Source organism: Apium graveolens, unplaced genomic scaffold (assembly GCF_009905375.1).
Source record: "Apium graveolens cultivar Ventura unplaced genomic scaffold, ASM990537v1 ctg7954, whole genome shotgun sequence".
Lineage (NCBI taxonomy): Eukaryota > Viridiplantae > Streptophyta > Magnoliopsida > Apiales > Apiaceae > Apium > Apium graveolens.
This window is the reverse complement of record NW_027420769.1, coordinates 82,418-97,892: the sequence shown is the minus strand read 5'-3', so window position 1 is coordinate 97,892 and position 15,475 is coordinate 82,418. Positions and strand designations below refer to the sequence as shown.

Genomic DNA, 15,475 nt, shown 5'->3' with positions numbered 1-15,475 from the left:
ATAGACGCGAAGTGTGTACCTGAGAGGGATGGAAACAGAAAGGCCCAAATGTGGCCAGGGTGTGGAATCTTCCATCTACATGTAGAAAATGTTACTATTCCGTAGTACGACTGATCATCATATGCGGTGGCTCCAGTGAATGTCATATTCTTCCAATTGGAATTGTGATGCAATACCGTAACCCAAGCCTAGGTGCTGGGTTTACCATTAAGGTATTTGCATGATAATAAATCCCCTAAAGAATTATTTTCAAAAGAAGGTGTGTATCACCACTGATAACTATTTTTGAATAAAATATAAATATCATATATAATGTTTTTACTTGAGTTTATCATATAGTCATTTCATACTGTACATTATTATGCTGGGCATTATAGCTCACACTTGTTTTCTTAAATTGATACAACACAACAGTGAATCAAGATACCTATCATGAGACACACATCCATGAAACGGGTACGAAATGGCCAGCTATTTCATAGGTTGTTTGGTGTTGTACCACAGGTAGACCGAATAAGCTGAATTGGTTTTCAGTTATTTTTAGTTCAGATTATTTATACGTATGACTTATATAAGGTAATAAATAAGCAACATATATTTGGCCGACGGACTAGCCTTACTTAAAGGTTATTCCCCGGTAAGACTTAATTACTTTTGGGTTGTACTAATTATCACTCTGTGGTTTGATTTACTCTAGTAATGAATGGCTCGTTTCCAAGACAATAACCTGTAAGTGTGTGTGATAAGTGGGGTCATTAAGTGTGAGTATTTATATATTGTGATGCGATGTATGTAGTTTATAGTGATTGAGATGGCGTGGCCTCCGAGATCCCTGACCCCGGATTTTGGGGCGCCACAAATATACATATAGGTGTATAACTTAGTGATACTACAGTTTAAAAAAATAATGTAATGATTGAAATTTATATTTTATTGTTATTTATGGGTGTGTTTACGAAAGATTACTATATTTAATTAAAAGGTAAATTTTAGCTGAGATCAATAATATACGAATTGTCATTAGTCCTTGAACTGACCAAATTCAACTATATATTTTTTTAGAGCCACAACTAACTATATTCAAATTTATATTAGTTTAATATTTAAACCCGAATCAATGGTAAAATTTTATGTGTCAATGACAAAAAATTTATGTTAGCTTAAGGCCCTTTATATCAACCAAATCCAGCAAATTATACTTACTATTTTGTTTAATTTTATTTTAGCCTGGGGTGATTATTATTTTATTTTAGACCGAATGGATAATATATTATTTTATTTTAGTTTGATAACATAATATCGACACCACAAATTTCCTTACAAATTTTTATTTTGTTATAATTCGTTTCATTAATATAATATTTTTAACGGGATCAATAATATTTATTATTTGATTTTAACCCGATTCTTCAAATACAACTAAATGTATGTATTTTTTTTAAAAAAATTATTTAAAATCGGATCAATAGTATAATTTTGTTTAGCCCGATCGGCAGAAATTTATATATTTTTCTTTTAACGAAAACATATTATAATTATGTTATGAATATTTATCTATTTATGAAAGTATTTTATTTTAAATAATACTATAATTACGGTGACCAGACGAACTACCAACCAAACTTTCATTATTTCATCTTTAATGCTGAATCGGGTTAGAAACAAAATCAAAATTTGAAAGGTAATTCGTTGATCGATATAATGCCAATATGCTAAAACAAAATAAAATATATTATTTATTCGATTTAAAACATAATAATATTCACCAAGCTAAAATAAAATTAAAAAAAGTTAGATGTAATTAGCTGGATTTGGTAGATAAAGGGCATGTGGCTAAAAAAAATAATGTATATTATCGATTTACACTAAAATTAAATTCAAATTAAAGATAATTATATATTAAGGGTAGTGGCTGCGGGTTACCTACGATAAATAAAATTAAAAAAAAATTAACATGTATCTAATTCATTAGTATGTATAATATAAGTTAGAAGAGTGGGATAAGAAGGATCCGACCCTTATAGTAAAAATACGGAAGTTTGATAGTTTACTTGTGTGTACAATGTTTATAATTATACTTACAATTTTGTTTAATTTTATTTTAGTCCGTGGTGATTATTATTTTATTTTAGACCGGATGGATAATATTGATTATTTTGGTTTAGTTTATGACATTATATCGACCCCAAAAATTTTCTTTGTTATAGTCCGGTCCAATAATATAATATTTTTAGCGGAACAATAATTTTTATTATTTAATTTTAGCCCGATTCTTTAAATCCACTAACTATATGTAATTTTTTAATTTTTTATTTAAAATTGGATCAATAGTATAATTTGTTTAGTCCAGCAGGCGTGAATTTTATATTTTATTTTATTTTAACAAAAACTATTAGTCATATTATATTCATGTTATGAATATTTATCATTTATGAGAGTGTTTTATTTAAATATTATATAATTATGGTGACCAAACCTACTATCCACCAAACTTTCATGGTTTCATCTTTAATATAATAGTATAGATAAGAAAAACACGGATAAAATCCGGCCCAATCTGCTCACAGACCTAAAATGATCTCATCTTTAATAGGAAGTCGACCCGACACTATTTAAAAAGTCTGACCCTATTTATTTTAAAAATTGGACTTTTTAAAAATTGAATAAAACCTGAACCGATAGACTTTTGCGCATTTTTAATATCAAATACAAATTTACGATTTTTTCTTCAACTAAATTATTTCTGTTGCTCTGAGTTCAACTTAAAATTTTATTATTTGTCGTCCCAAATTCTGGATACGACTGTCGTTTTGCCAAAAATTTTGATTTTTTTTAAGAAGGTTACTCATTTGTAAGGTTATAATTCATATTGTCAAAAATAATTATTTCTTAGCATATTTTGAATTGTAGTCGATTGCTTTATTCATGTTCCTCCCTAAATAAAACACTATATATTAGCCTAATTATTCAAAAAAAAGTTACAACCTTGAAAAAAAGGAAATTATTTTTACAAAATTGTTTATAATTTTTTTTGAAACTATTTTTAAAAAAAAATACATTATTCTTATAAAATAGTAATTAAAATTTATTTAAATGTAACATATCTTTTATTTTTATATGTAATCCATGATTTTTATGTATTGGTTTTTATCTATGATATAAAGTATAAGATCAAACTTTGATTCCTAAAGGTAACTTACCAAAAAGCATTCTATTATGTCATTATAATTGAAACTTTAACTAATATTAAATAAATTTAACACAATATCTCCTACTATATATTATATGTCAATTAAGGGTAAAAAGAGCCATTTTAATGGCCGTGAAATCACAATTTTGCCCTTTTGTTTTGAGAATTATAAAAATGTAATCAATTTTGCCCTTTTGTTTTGAGAAATATTTGTCTGAATTTTAATTTATCATATTTATATTGTAAATCAATTTTAATATGATTTGATTTTAAAATATGAGATATTACTAATATTTTGTATAATACGAATTAGTAGATTTTTTTTAAAAAATAAAAATAAAAATACATGATTATTATTTTTAATTATATCAAGAATTCTCGCAGGATTCCCCATTCGAGTCGAGTGAGGACTGGAAAGGAATAGAATATTCATTCGGGGTGTAGGGTGAGTCTGGGGATTCAAATAACACTTCCGGATCACGATGTGGCCCAATGCCTATCCGTATAAACAAACTTCAAGTATTTTTGTGATAATAGTATAGTTTTAATTTATTAGTAATTATGTTTATCTGCCTTAAACTAAGTATCTAATATTAAAAATTATCGGGGGTGAGCCAGAATCAAACTGTAACGACAAATAAATTTTCACCACTTAAGTTGTCTATACGTTTGAAACGAAAAAAAAAAATTAGAAAATACAGTTATGACCTTATGTCATCTCATTTTAATTGATATTTATTTATTTACATTTTTATGAAATGTAATTAAATTTATAAAAATATATCATTCATTATTACGTAATTGCTGTATGAATATAAAATAAAGTTAAAATAATCTTTCTTGTATTCGAAATTAATTTCTCATAGACGTAAATTCGTTCGAAATACTATTTCGATAAAATAGAGACCCGTGCCTAGCATGGCTTTTTACTTTAGTTTAAATGTTAAATCCAAACCATAGATCGATCGGTAAACACAGGACAGGAGGAGCCTGATTCCTAAGCATAGTCGGACTATTAAAAGTCTCTATAAATATATATTGTATGAAGCCTTTATCGAACATCATCAAGTAAATTATGAGCATCTATCTAGTTCATTCTAGATGGATTACGTAGCTCCTGCCATCGCAGCTTTCGAAAAACTCACAATAACAGATTCTTTAGCCATCCCATCAATGCCTTAATGAACCTCACTATAAGCGAGAGCACCAACACTTCGAAACCTGTCATGCCAAGCCCAAAATAACCCAGAAGAATCATGCAGCCTTGTCAATTTACGCACTCTTCTCGGACATACTATGGAACATGCTGTAAGCTTCCATCTGCTTTCGCTTTCACGACCCGTCTTCCATCCTTACTCCAGCGGTAAGAATTAGCCAGTTATCGATTTCGTTATGCTTTGGTTAAATCGGGCATGCGAGAAAAACTTAAAGATTACAAAAAGAAGGGTAATGCTGTTGAATATGAGTTTAACACAGTACGCTCGCCATATATACGGGAAAAGATAAATCGCCTGCTAAGCAACATGGCCGAGAAAAAACCCGAGTACAGGGATAGGTTAGAGCTGGCTAAACTTTATATTCAGCAGGGTGAGAATCAAGAAGAAGTTCTTAGTATTGTTAAATCGCTGTACTAATTACTGTGCGATAGGGAAATTTGTTGGGATTTTGATTTTATTACGATGAAATTAGGAACTCTTACATGTACTTTATGGCTGTTTTTATATTATATTAACATTGTGTTAATTACTGGGCAAAAAAAAAACTTTGTCTTAGTTACTTGACCTGGATTTATTAGTATTTACCTATTAATACGGGTTCATGTAATTCTCGACATGTCTTTAGTTTTTTAATCTATTAGCATTATACTTATTGGTTATCATTATCAATATGTTGAAATAGTTTATATAATTAATTGAGTTGCTATCAATTAAACGTAGGATGACATATCTTGAAAGGTATTATCAATTTTCAAAGTAATTGCAACTTGTTTACAAGTAAATTTGCTAATATTGCTAGTAACATGCTTAAATCTTTTCACGAATGTACTTTGTAATTAAAAATATTGACTGTTGAATAATTACAATAAGGAAGCACAATTATATGTGCATCCGACATAGGAAATTGCATTTGTCATCTTTTAATGTATCTACAATTGCTATTTCTTTATGTATACTAATTACATGTGTATTAGTCATAATTGCAAAGAGGGACAGGATATCTGCAATAAAATTTGCATATGTAGCAACAAGAGATCAAAAATACCTGTATGTATACATGTGCAGATTATACTTAAACTGTTTACAAAATTTTTATGTTCAACAAGAAATTTGGGAACTTTATCAGCGAAATATGTTTGGAAGAATAGCAGTGATGTCAATATCAGCAATTGAGGTTGGTGTTAAACATTATTGTCTTTTACAATTTGAAGTACTATACAGCAAACATTGTTAACTATATCATGGAATGAGCAGATCCACTTCAAGTTCGAGCTGATGCAGGAGACCCTGTACTTGACACTGTGAATCTAATTGATAGGTTCTTGGCCATTCACCCTGTGGTACGTAAAAAGCTCCAGCTAGTTGGGATCACAGCTCTGCTTATGGCATGTAAGTATGAAGAAGTTGCAGTCCCAGTTGTCGAAAATCTCATTAGTGATTTCTGACAGGGCGTACACTAGAAGAAATATGTTATCAAGGGAAGTGCGTTTAGTCCAAGAAGCATTGGAGGAAGAATTGGATACCGCTCCCTCAAAGTCTTTCTCCACCTAGAATTTTTTTTTGATGTATCATAAACAATCCTCTTTGATCTACCCAAATTTTGAGGGATAAATAGTGTTTAAGATTACTGGATGCATGATTTTTGAGCGTACTTTGAATATTCAACAGTAAACTTGTAGAAGGATATGGAAAGTTCACCGAAAAAATTAAAGAGATGTGTTAAATGGGAAGTAGGGGGAGAGAAAAAGAGTTAAAATACAAGTTCTACACGAGGATAACAAGATGAGTAATTTATAGGAGTAACATGAGTTGTGCTTGACAAAAATCAACCAACGGTTAAGATCAGAATTGAACGTGTATCACGAATATGGATCGCTTGATATGCAAGATGCAAAAGCGATCCGCACAAAACAATTTTGACCAATAAAAGATTATCACGCGGATCGCTGTCCACGAATATATGGACCACATGATAAGCAATTTTAATGAATGACTCAGATATGATGCAAGAGCAATCCGCACAAAATACTTTTGACCAATTAAAACTTATCACGTGGATCGCCAATATGAACCGCATGATAAATACTTTCAACGACTCAAATATGAAGTTGAAGCGATATGAACGAAATGATTTTGACCAATATAGATTACAAGATATGCATTTATAACTAGCTACTCATATTTTATAAAATGATTTCAACCAATAATTTTGATTCATACGATTTTCAACTTATAAACTAAATTAGTTGTTAACAAATAAATTGTTTTGTAAGTTTAATATATAATATGTCCAAGATTTTATCTTGCAAATAATTTATTAATTTGATAATATATTTATTTTTAAAAAATATAATTTTGATACTCTTAATAATATATAATTTTGATACTCTTAATAACTAGTATATGAATTATTTAATGAATCATATTTAACGCATATGATGAAATTACTAACATGAAACTACAGGAGTAATTAAAAATGTATATAAAAATGTAATAGATTATATAACATTTTGAAATATAAATTCTAATTAGATTCAATAAGTTATGTTTAATCTTTAGTAAAACTTTTCTGTTTAATCTTAATCACCTACTTTTATGGGAAAAAAAGAAAGAAGGAAGAAATATGAGGATGTTCCAAGCTTCCCGGTTACTCGAAATAATTAAAAATGTTTGTTCCCAAGATACAAATAAAATCCAGCTTGGTCCTCCCACTAGTGTTTTAAAACTTCGCGATATGAATGTTTATATTTATGGCTTACTATAATAATTAGAATGGAGTATAATTTATAATTTGGTTAAACACTACTTTTTCCGAACCCCCAACAACAGTTGTTATATTATTAATAAATTTGCTTTTAAAGGTTATATAATAAACTGTTAAAACTTAAAAGGTATATTGTTAAAATACTCATCTATACTATTATCTATACTACGTGGTTGCCACATACTGAAAGAAAAGATTCAGTATTTAAACTTATATAATAACAGATGAACTTAACTCCAAAGGGTTCACAACTATAGGAAGATTTGTTGTCAACACCACCAACAAAAACAACTTCATACAGTTATTTTTTTTTAGCTAAGCATGCCATGCACCTAAATATTTTGGACCTGAGCTACATCAGTTTCGCAAAAAATATCGATTCAGAATATATTTTAATGATCTTCTAAAGTCTGTTTAATTTGGCTAAAACAAATTTATGATTAGCCATTTGTTTGGTCTAAGACAAACAGAATCCTGATTTCTGTGTAGTTCAAATATAATAAAATGTATTTCTAAGGAGGATATTCGGAAACTGTTATCATATTAGGGTAAACAATTTCAAGATTCTTGGAACAGTTCATTAAAATAATGATTTAGAACTTTACAAAGGAATCTAAATTATTTTTCAGAAAATCTTGTGGGATCTTAGAAAATAATATTCCAAAAACTTATTTTCCAAACTCAGGTTATTTTCCTGTAAACAAATGGAGCCAATAAATAAATAAATCAGTAATATATTTTTCTAAATCAAACAACTGATCGAAAATAAGAAAATACTATCATTTGACTATTTTCTAGAGGTAAGACATAATTGCACTTGGACATCAATCACAAATAAGCATTTTTAAGTGCACGAAAATAGTATAGCATGTCTCTGACCAAGTACTCCCAAGAGTTGAGGTTCCATCTGCAAAATATGCGGATATACGAGCTTTTGCAAGCTTTGTCTTTGCACAAAGCAATATTCCTAAGACAAAAAAAGGGGGAGGGGGAAGACAATTGCAGGATTACCATTTTTTATTTTACATAAAAAGATTAAAAATTAGTTAAATTCACCACAAGTAAAGATTTAGTATGAATATTATCCACAAATAAGTCACAATAGTCTAACAGCCTCCATAGGTTATGAGGCAAGAAATAAAAGAAATTCTTGCCGTCCTCCAACTATAAAGTAATGTATCCAAAATCCAAATACATGAATGCATTTCTTAAAAGCACAATGGTACCTTTTAACCATTATTATCTCCGGCCATATACTTCGGAAAATCATCAATATTATTTCATACTATTTATTTTATTAATTAAATACAAAATTTCAACTATAATCTTAATTGTGCTTAATTTGGTCAGATACAGATATGATACTGAGAACATACCTGATGTACCTCTTCCAAGACGATGAACAGGGACAGGGTTTGTCTGTTGACATGCAAATATAGAACTTTGTTTGATTGCGTGCCACTGTAATTGAGTCAAAACAGTCCGGTGCTGGAATAGTCCTCCCGGTAAAACTTGGAGACCGGATGGCTTGTCTAGTGCAATCTGCATACAATATATACACCTCAACATTAAACAAGAAACCATCAAATAAGTGAACCTGACATCTATATATCTTATGTTTACACACAAATCATCTCATTAGAGCCACATTTGTAAGATAGCTTGCAAAGGGTTTTTCTTTTCGTCATACTTGTGGACCCTAAAGTAAAATAGAAGATTACAATACAACTTCTTCTGGGAAACAGAAGGAGAACCAAAGAAAGGCCATAAAACAATAAATTCAGATAAATATCTGATAAGACTTAAATGCACCCTATTTAACTTCCTATTAATCTGCATACATAGACTTTAAACTTTAAAAAATATGCAACTATATATATTATACTCTGGACGATGAGACTGAAGTTTGTTATATACCAAATGATCATCTTCAAATAGAACTCCAAGCAAGTATGGTGCATCAGGTTCTCTCCAAGGAATTCGATGATATTGCAATTCTGAAGCAGCACTAGTATCAAGCTTATCAAAAAACAGTACAAAGATGTACTAACTACTAAATCAAACCAATATACCACAATACCTTAGAACTTTGATAGGGTCTGTAACAATCGTGCCATCAACGGTTATCTGCAAGGGAATTCGCACTTTGAAAAACACTAGTTTCTACAACCCCAGACAATCAAAAGACATTTATGTCAATTTGAAAACTAACCTGTCCATTCTCGATTCTCTGCAACCATCTGTCAGTCATTCATTAAAAAAGAGAAAAATTAGAGTTTGCACACTAACATTAACATGCACTCAGGAGTGGGCAAAGTGTAGGTCCATAAAGCTATTATTGGAAACAAATAAGCTGAAACTATGCAGATACAATTGTTTGAACGTAAACTGAAAAAAAACAAAAGAGACTTGCATGAAGCTGTGTTCATATTTCTTATTTCATGAAGTACTCTATATAGAATATGCAGATAAAGAAAAATGGCTACAAACAAGGAACTACTAAAACAAACTACTCCTACATGATCTCTAAGTCTATCCTGCTTCTCCTGGAAACTCTCCGCACAATTACGACTAAATCAAACTAGCATGCAAGTTACTGAATAATGAAAACAAATAAATAAAAAAACAAGTTTTATATTAAAATAAATCCAACAATCTCTCCCTTAATTTGAAACTTGTTTCTCCAGCTCTTTGACACCCAACAACTTTCTCATTCTTTCAAACTTAACAGTACTGAGTGCCTTTGTTAGAATGTCTGCACACTGCAAATTTGAGCTCACGTGCCTGATAACAATCCCTACGCTCAACGCATTCACGGATGAAGTGATAGCGTATATCTATATGCTTGCTTCTTCCATGGAAGACCGGGTTCTTAGCTAGATCAATAGCAGACTTGTTATCGATATACAGAATGACTGGACCAACATTTTCTCCTGTTATTTTACTCAGCAAATTTCTCAGCCAGATGGCCTGACAAGTAGCAGCAGTGGCTGCCATGAATTTAGCCTCACATGAGGACAAAGCAACACATCTTTGCTTTTGTGACACCAAGGTGATCAAGCTATTATTCAGATAAAAAGCCACGCCCCCTGTACTTTTCCTGTCGTCCGTTTGCCCAGCTAAGTCACTATCTGAATAGCCCACGAGCATATTGTTGCCGCTGTTTTTCGAATATACCAGACCAAAATCCAAGGTCCCCTTCACATACCTTAGTATACGTTTCACAGCATTTTTGTGCAGCACCGTCGGTTTCTCCATGAATCAACTTACCATTCCCACCGCATACGCTATGTCAGGACGTGTGTGAACAAGATAACGAAGCCCCCAAACCATGCTCTTGTACTCCGTTGAGTCTACCTGAATACCTCCTTCATCCTTAGTAATACGTTCCTTTGGGTCCATTGGAAATTTTGTAGGATTACACTCTCCCAGTCCTGTTCTTTCCAACACCTTTTTGGCATACCCTGTCTGCTTCAACTCAATATATCCTTCTCCTTGTTTTACCTCTATTCCCAAGTAGTAAGACAGTTTACCCAGGTTGTTCATTTCGAATTTGCTGTTCATTTGCTGTTTAAACTCATTGATAGCAGTAACACTCGTCCCTGTGATCAAAAGATCATCTACGTATACACCAACGACAAAAACTTCTCCCCCTTTGCATTTTGTATAAACTGCATGCTCGTGTGGACACCTTGTGAAGCCCATACATTCGAGACTTTTGTTCAGTTTAGCGTACCAAGCACGCGGTGCCTGACGTAGACCATAAAGGGCTTTTATCAATTTATATACCAGATGCTCTTGCCCACTTTTAACAAACCCTTCTGGCTGTGTTACATAGACTTCGTATTTCACCATTCAAAAAAGCAGTCTTCACATCTAAATGATGTACCTGCCAGCCACACTTTGCTGCTAGTGCTAACAACAAGCGAACGGTTTCAAGTCTGGTAACTGGGGCAAAAATTTCATCGAAGTCTACCCCTTGTTCCTGCACATACCCCTTGGCCACGAGTCGTGCTTTATACTTTATAATTTCCCCATCCTCACCTCTCTTTATTTTGTAAATCCACTTGAGCCCTATCACTTTTCGATCAACCGGTAGCTCTGTCAGCTTCCAAGTATTATTTTGTTCGATCGAATCCATCTCTTGTTGCATTGCCTGCCTCCAGTTACGTTCTTTAGCAGCCTGACTATAATTTCTCGGCTCATCAATGCCCATGAGAAGTAATTCATCATCCAATTCGATTTCTTCTGTTTCATTGTATATGTCAACCATGGACTTGAACCTCCTTGGCTCACTGCTATTTTCTGCATCTTCATTTTTGGATCCATGTGTGAATATTTGTGACTGGGGCGTTGTTGCATCACCATCAGAGTCTGCATCCGTCTGATGTGCATCTGCTTCAACCATTTCATCCTGTGTAAAACCATCAACAACAGTGAAAGTGTGTTGATGTTCCATCAATTCAGTTTGCTGGCCTTGATTCCATGTCCACGTTTTTTCCTCCTCAAAAACTACGTCTCTGCTCACCAGTATGTTGTTATTCTTGGGATCGTATAAGCGATATGCTTTGGTTCTAGGTTCATTACCTAAATGCACAATCACTTTACTTCTGTCATCCAATTTTTTTAAGTGATTCCCAGAAACTTTCATGTGAGCTAAACAACCAAACACCCTTACATGCCCAATGCCTGGTTTTGTTCCCTTCCATGCCTCATATATATGGGGTTCGTTCATTCATTGAGCGAGTAGATAATCTGTTGAGTAGATAAACCGAGTGCCTTATAGCCTCTCCCCACAAAATTAATGGTAACCCCATTTGTTTCAACAGACTTCGTGCCATGGCGACAACAGTGCGGTTCCTGCGCTCCACTACTCCATTCTGTTGGGGGGAGTACGGAGCCGTGTAATGCCGTGTTATACCACTTTCCTCGCAGAACACTTTAAAATCTTGAGAACAAAACTCTCCCCCACGGTCTGTTCTGAACACTTTTATTCTTTTGGTTGTTCCATTTTCCACATGTGCCTTGAATTTCTTAAATATAGCCAATGCCTCATCTTTACTCTTAAGCATATAAACCCACATCCAACGACTGAAATCATCAACAAGAAGTAAGAAATATTTGTTACCTTTGGACGTGGTTGGGGATATAGGACCGCATAAATCACCATGCACCATTTCCAATCCCATTTTTGCATGATAGTTGGCCTTTGGTGGGAAAGACTTTCTTGCTTGTTTTGACATTAAGCACCCTGTGCACACGCCCTTCGGCGGAGAAAATTTTGGCATACCATATACCATTTGGTTTGAGTGCATTAGAGACAAGGCTGGAAAGTTTACATGACCCAGCCGAGAGTGCCACAACCACGACAATTCCTCAGCTTTCAGCTTCAAGCACACTGCCTTCTCTGTTTCAATGATCATTTTATACAACCTGTTTGGTGACCTCTTTACTTTCATGAGGAGTTTTCCTTGAACATCATGTACCCACAAAAACTCTCCACTCAGAACAACCCTATTTCCATCCTCAGACAGTTGCCCGAGACTAATTATATTACTACGAAGTAAAGGAATATAATATACCTCATGCAATGTACGTCTTTCTCCATTTTTGCACACGAAGCTAATAGAGCCTTTTCCTTTGATATCTACCGTTGATCCGTCACCAAACTTCACCTGTCCAGTTATATTTTCATCCAACTCCCTGAATTTTGAACGAAGTCTGGTCATATGATTGCTCGCCCCATTATCCAAGTACCACAGATTTGATTCCACACGATCATCACCTTGACCCAATTTTGGGACCACCTTTTCTTCGTTCAACAACATCATATCGTCCCTCTTCCCGCTGTGTTCTGTCAGTAATAGTGCAGGTTCATCTTCATTGATCTGGGCCATGTTCACTTCCTGTTTTTGATCCCGTTCTCGTCGTGGTTTTTTGCATTCAGCGGCATAGTGCCCATATGCACTACAGTTGTAACACCGTATTCTGCTCTTATCACGCCCCCAACGAGTGCTTTCCTTTCCTCGAAACCTCTGGTTTGAAGATCCCTCAGCTGCCCCTTTATTGCCATTTCTTTTAATCCATTCCTCTCTAGTTAGTAACAGTTTTCCTTCGGCATTTTCCCTCTTAGACCACTCTTCTTCTGTGAGTAGGAGTTGTCCATCACTTTCACCTGCTTGCCCTTTCACTCGCTCCTCATGAGCTTTTTACGATCCTATGGCCTCCTCTACAGACATCGTTTCCAGATCAGCAAATTGTTCTATGGTGGAAACAATTTGCAGAAACTTTGATGGCACCGCACGGAGCAGCTTTTTAACCACATAACTCTCCTTGATTTCTTCCCCTAGTGCACGTATGTTTGTCACCATTCCGTTCAGTTTCAAATATAAGTCATCTAGTATTTCACCGTCTTTCATGCACAGCGACTCAAATTCACTCTTTAACGTCTGAACCTTGGCTTTTTTCACACGCTCCGCACCTTGACACATAGTCTGAATGGCCTCTCAGGCTTCCTTTGCTGTTTCCTTATCAGCCAGAGACAACAAGACATCTTCAGGAATTCCCTGATATATTGTGGCCAGGGCGATCTTGTCTTGTCTGTCATCAACCACACCTCCTTTCTCTTTCTTCTCCACTGCATTCCACACCCCCTGTGCTTTCATGAACACCTTCATCTTAAGTGCCCAGGCTGTGTAGTTACTTCTTGCCAGCATTGGATAGTTTAAACCAATCGCACCCTCTTTGAGCTTATTTGTCTCTGTTGTCATCTTTGGCATATACTTGGGCATACAATGAGACCTAAGCTCTGATACCAAATATTGGAAACAAATAAGCTGAAACTATGCAGATACAATTGTTTGAACGTAAACTGAAAAAAAACAAAAGAGACTTGCGTGAAGCTGTGTTCATATTTCTTATTTCATGAAGTACACTATATAGAATATGCAGATAAAGAAAAATGGCTACAAACAAGGAACTACTAAAACAAACTACTCCTACATGATCTCTAAGTCTATCCTGCTTCTCCTGGAAACTCTCCGCACAGTTACGACTAAATCAAACTAGCATGCAAGTTACTGAATAATGAAAACAAATAAATAAAGAAACAAGTTTCATATTAAAATAAATCCAACAGCTATATACCCTAATGCATTAGTATTATTCAACATATTTCTGTAGTTGATAAAGTTTCAATCATAGGGGAGATAAGAGTTACGAATTGAACTCTATCGTAGCAGAAGGCAGGAGCACCTTTGCAACAGTTAACAGAACTAATTATAAATAAAGCAAACCAGACGCTTAAATTTCAAACAAAATTCGCAACATCTAGACAACTTATAAATTACGCGAGATACTACTAACTATAAAGCTACAACAATTCCAAAACTCATACAATATCAATATATGGAACAACAACTTTAATTGCAAAATCTGAAGCTTATAAACACTACTTTCTGTGGGTCAATTCGTAAGGGTTTCTCTATTGTTGTCACAATGTCACTAGTTCTGGTTTCGACTCTCGTTCACCCGAGAAAATAAACTCAATTGTAATTTTAAAAAAGAAGATAAGTATAGTGATAAAGTGGATTATCCTTGCAAAGGAGCTGAACTCTTGTACTTGGTGGAGTAAAAATGAATAAGTGTGAGACCTGTTTATATAATGTAGTGAGTTAGAATAATGATTACACAAATTTATTTTGTGTAAGAGAAAATAGAAAATAGTTACATAGATATAAAATACCAGAATCAGAGGGTCGGACGCGATCGGAATAGAAGAGGCCGTCGTTTAATTCCGGCCAGGGTTCTCCGATTGTCCGCATTTCACTGTTGTTCCGGAATAGAGGACCAAAATTCCGGCCGATACGGAAAAAAACTACAAAAAAAGCCCATCAAGAAAAAAGTCCAGCCCGGCGAGGGCCTTAATTATTTTTTCTCAGTGTGAAATTCGAAAAATCCCAGATAAAGTTTAGTTTAGACCTGGATAAAAGTTTAGCATTTTAAGAAGTCTAAATAAAAATCTGATTTTTATATAAAATATATAATATTTTAAATATTCTTTATTAAAAATTATATTGAACTATTAGAAGTAAAATAAGTTATATTTGATTGATTTATCAATTTGTTATTGTAAATAATAATTGTTAAATTTTAAGTAATAATTAAGAATATTTGAATGCAATATAAAAAATAATTGCAATAATGCCGAAGTGAAGTGCGTTCAGCTAAATTGGAAGAAGGAAGGAGAAAAGATGAAACGATGGACTGAAATTGCACATTAAATATCTTTTATTAAAATTATAT

General features: G+C 33.4%; 1 protein-coding gene across 1 annotated transcript; it reads right to left on the bottom strand.

Moving 5' to 3' along the window:
* Window positions 1–7,896: 7,896 nt before the first annotated feature.
* On the bottom strand, window positions 7,897–14,994 carry LOC141704542 (RNA pseudouridine synthase 5-like). Its single transcript, XM_074507773.1, has 7 exons — window positions 14,916–14,994; window positions 14,767–14,823; window positions 9,384–9,412; window positions 9,252–9,298; window positions 9,089–9,179; window positions 8,548–8,713; window positions 7,897–8,138 (listed from the first exon to the last, which is right to left on the bottom strand). Exons 1-7 carry the CDS (start codon window positions 14,992–14,994, stop codon window positions 7,996–7,998), a joined length of 612 nt encoding a protein of 203 aa, XP_074363874.1. The 3' UTR covers window positions 7,897–7,995.
* Between the last annotated feature and the right edge of the window lie 481 nt (window positions 14,995–15,475).

What these genes read in the sequence shown, in the direction of transcription:
- LOC141704542 (XM_074507773.1), bottom strand. Translation starts at nt 14,994, where the DNA reads ATGCGGACAATCGGAGAACCCTGGCCGGAATTAAACGACGGCCTCTTC. An exon ending in GACCCTATCAAAGTTCTAAG is followed by an intron (nt 9,180 to 9,251) that starts GTATTGTGGTAT and finishes GCTTGATACTAG; the next exon opens with TGCTGCTTCAGAATTGCAAT. An exon ending in TCTTGGAAGAGGTACATCAG is followed by an intron (nt 8,139 to 8,547) that starts GTATGTTCTCAG and finishes TTTTTGTCTTAG; the next exon opens with GAATATTGCTTTGTGCAAAG.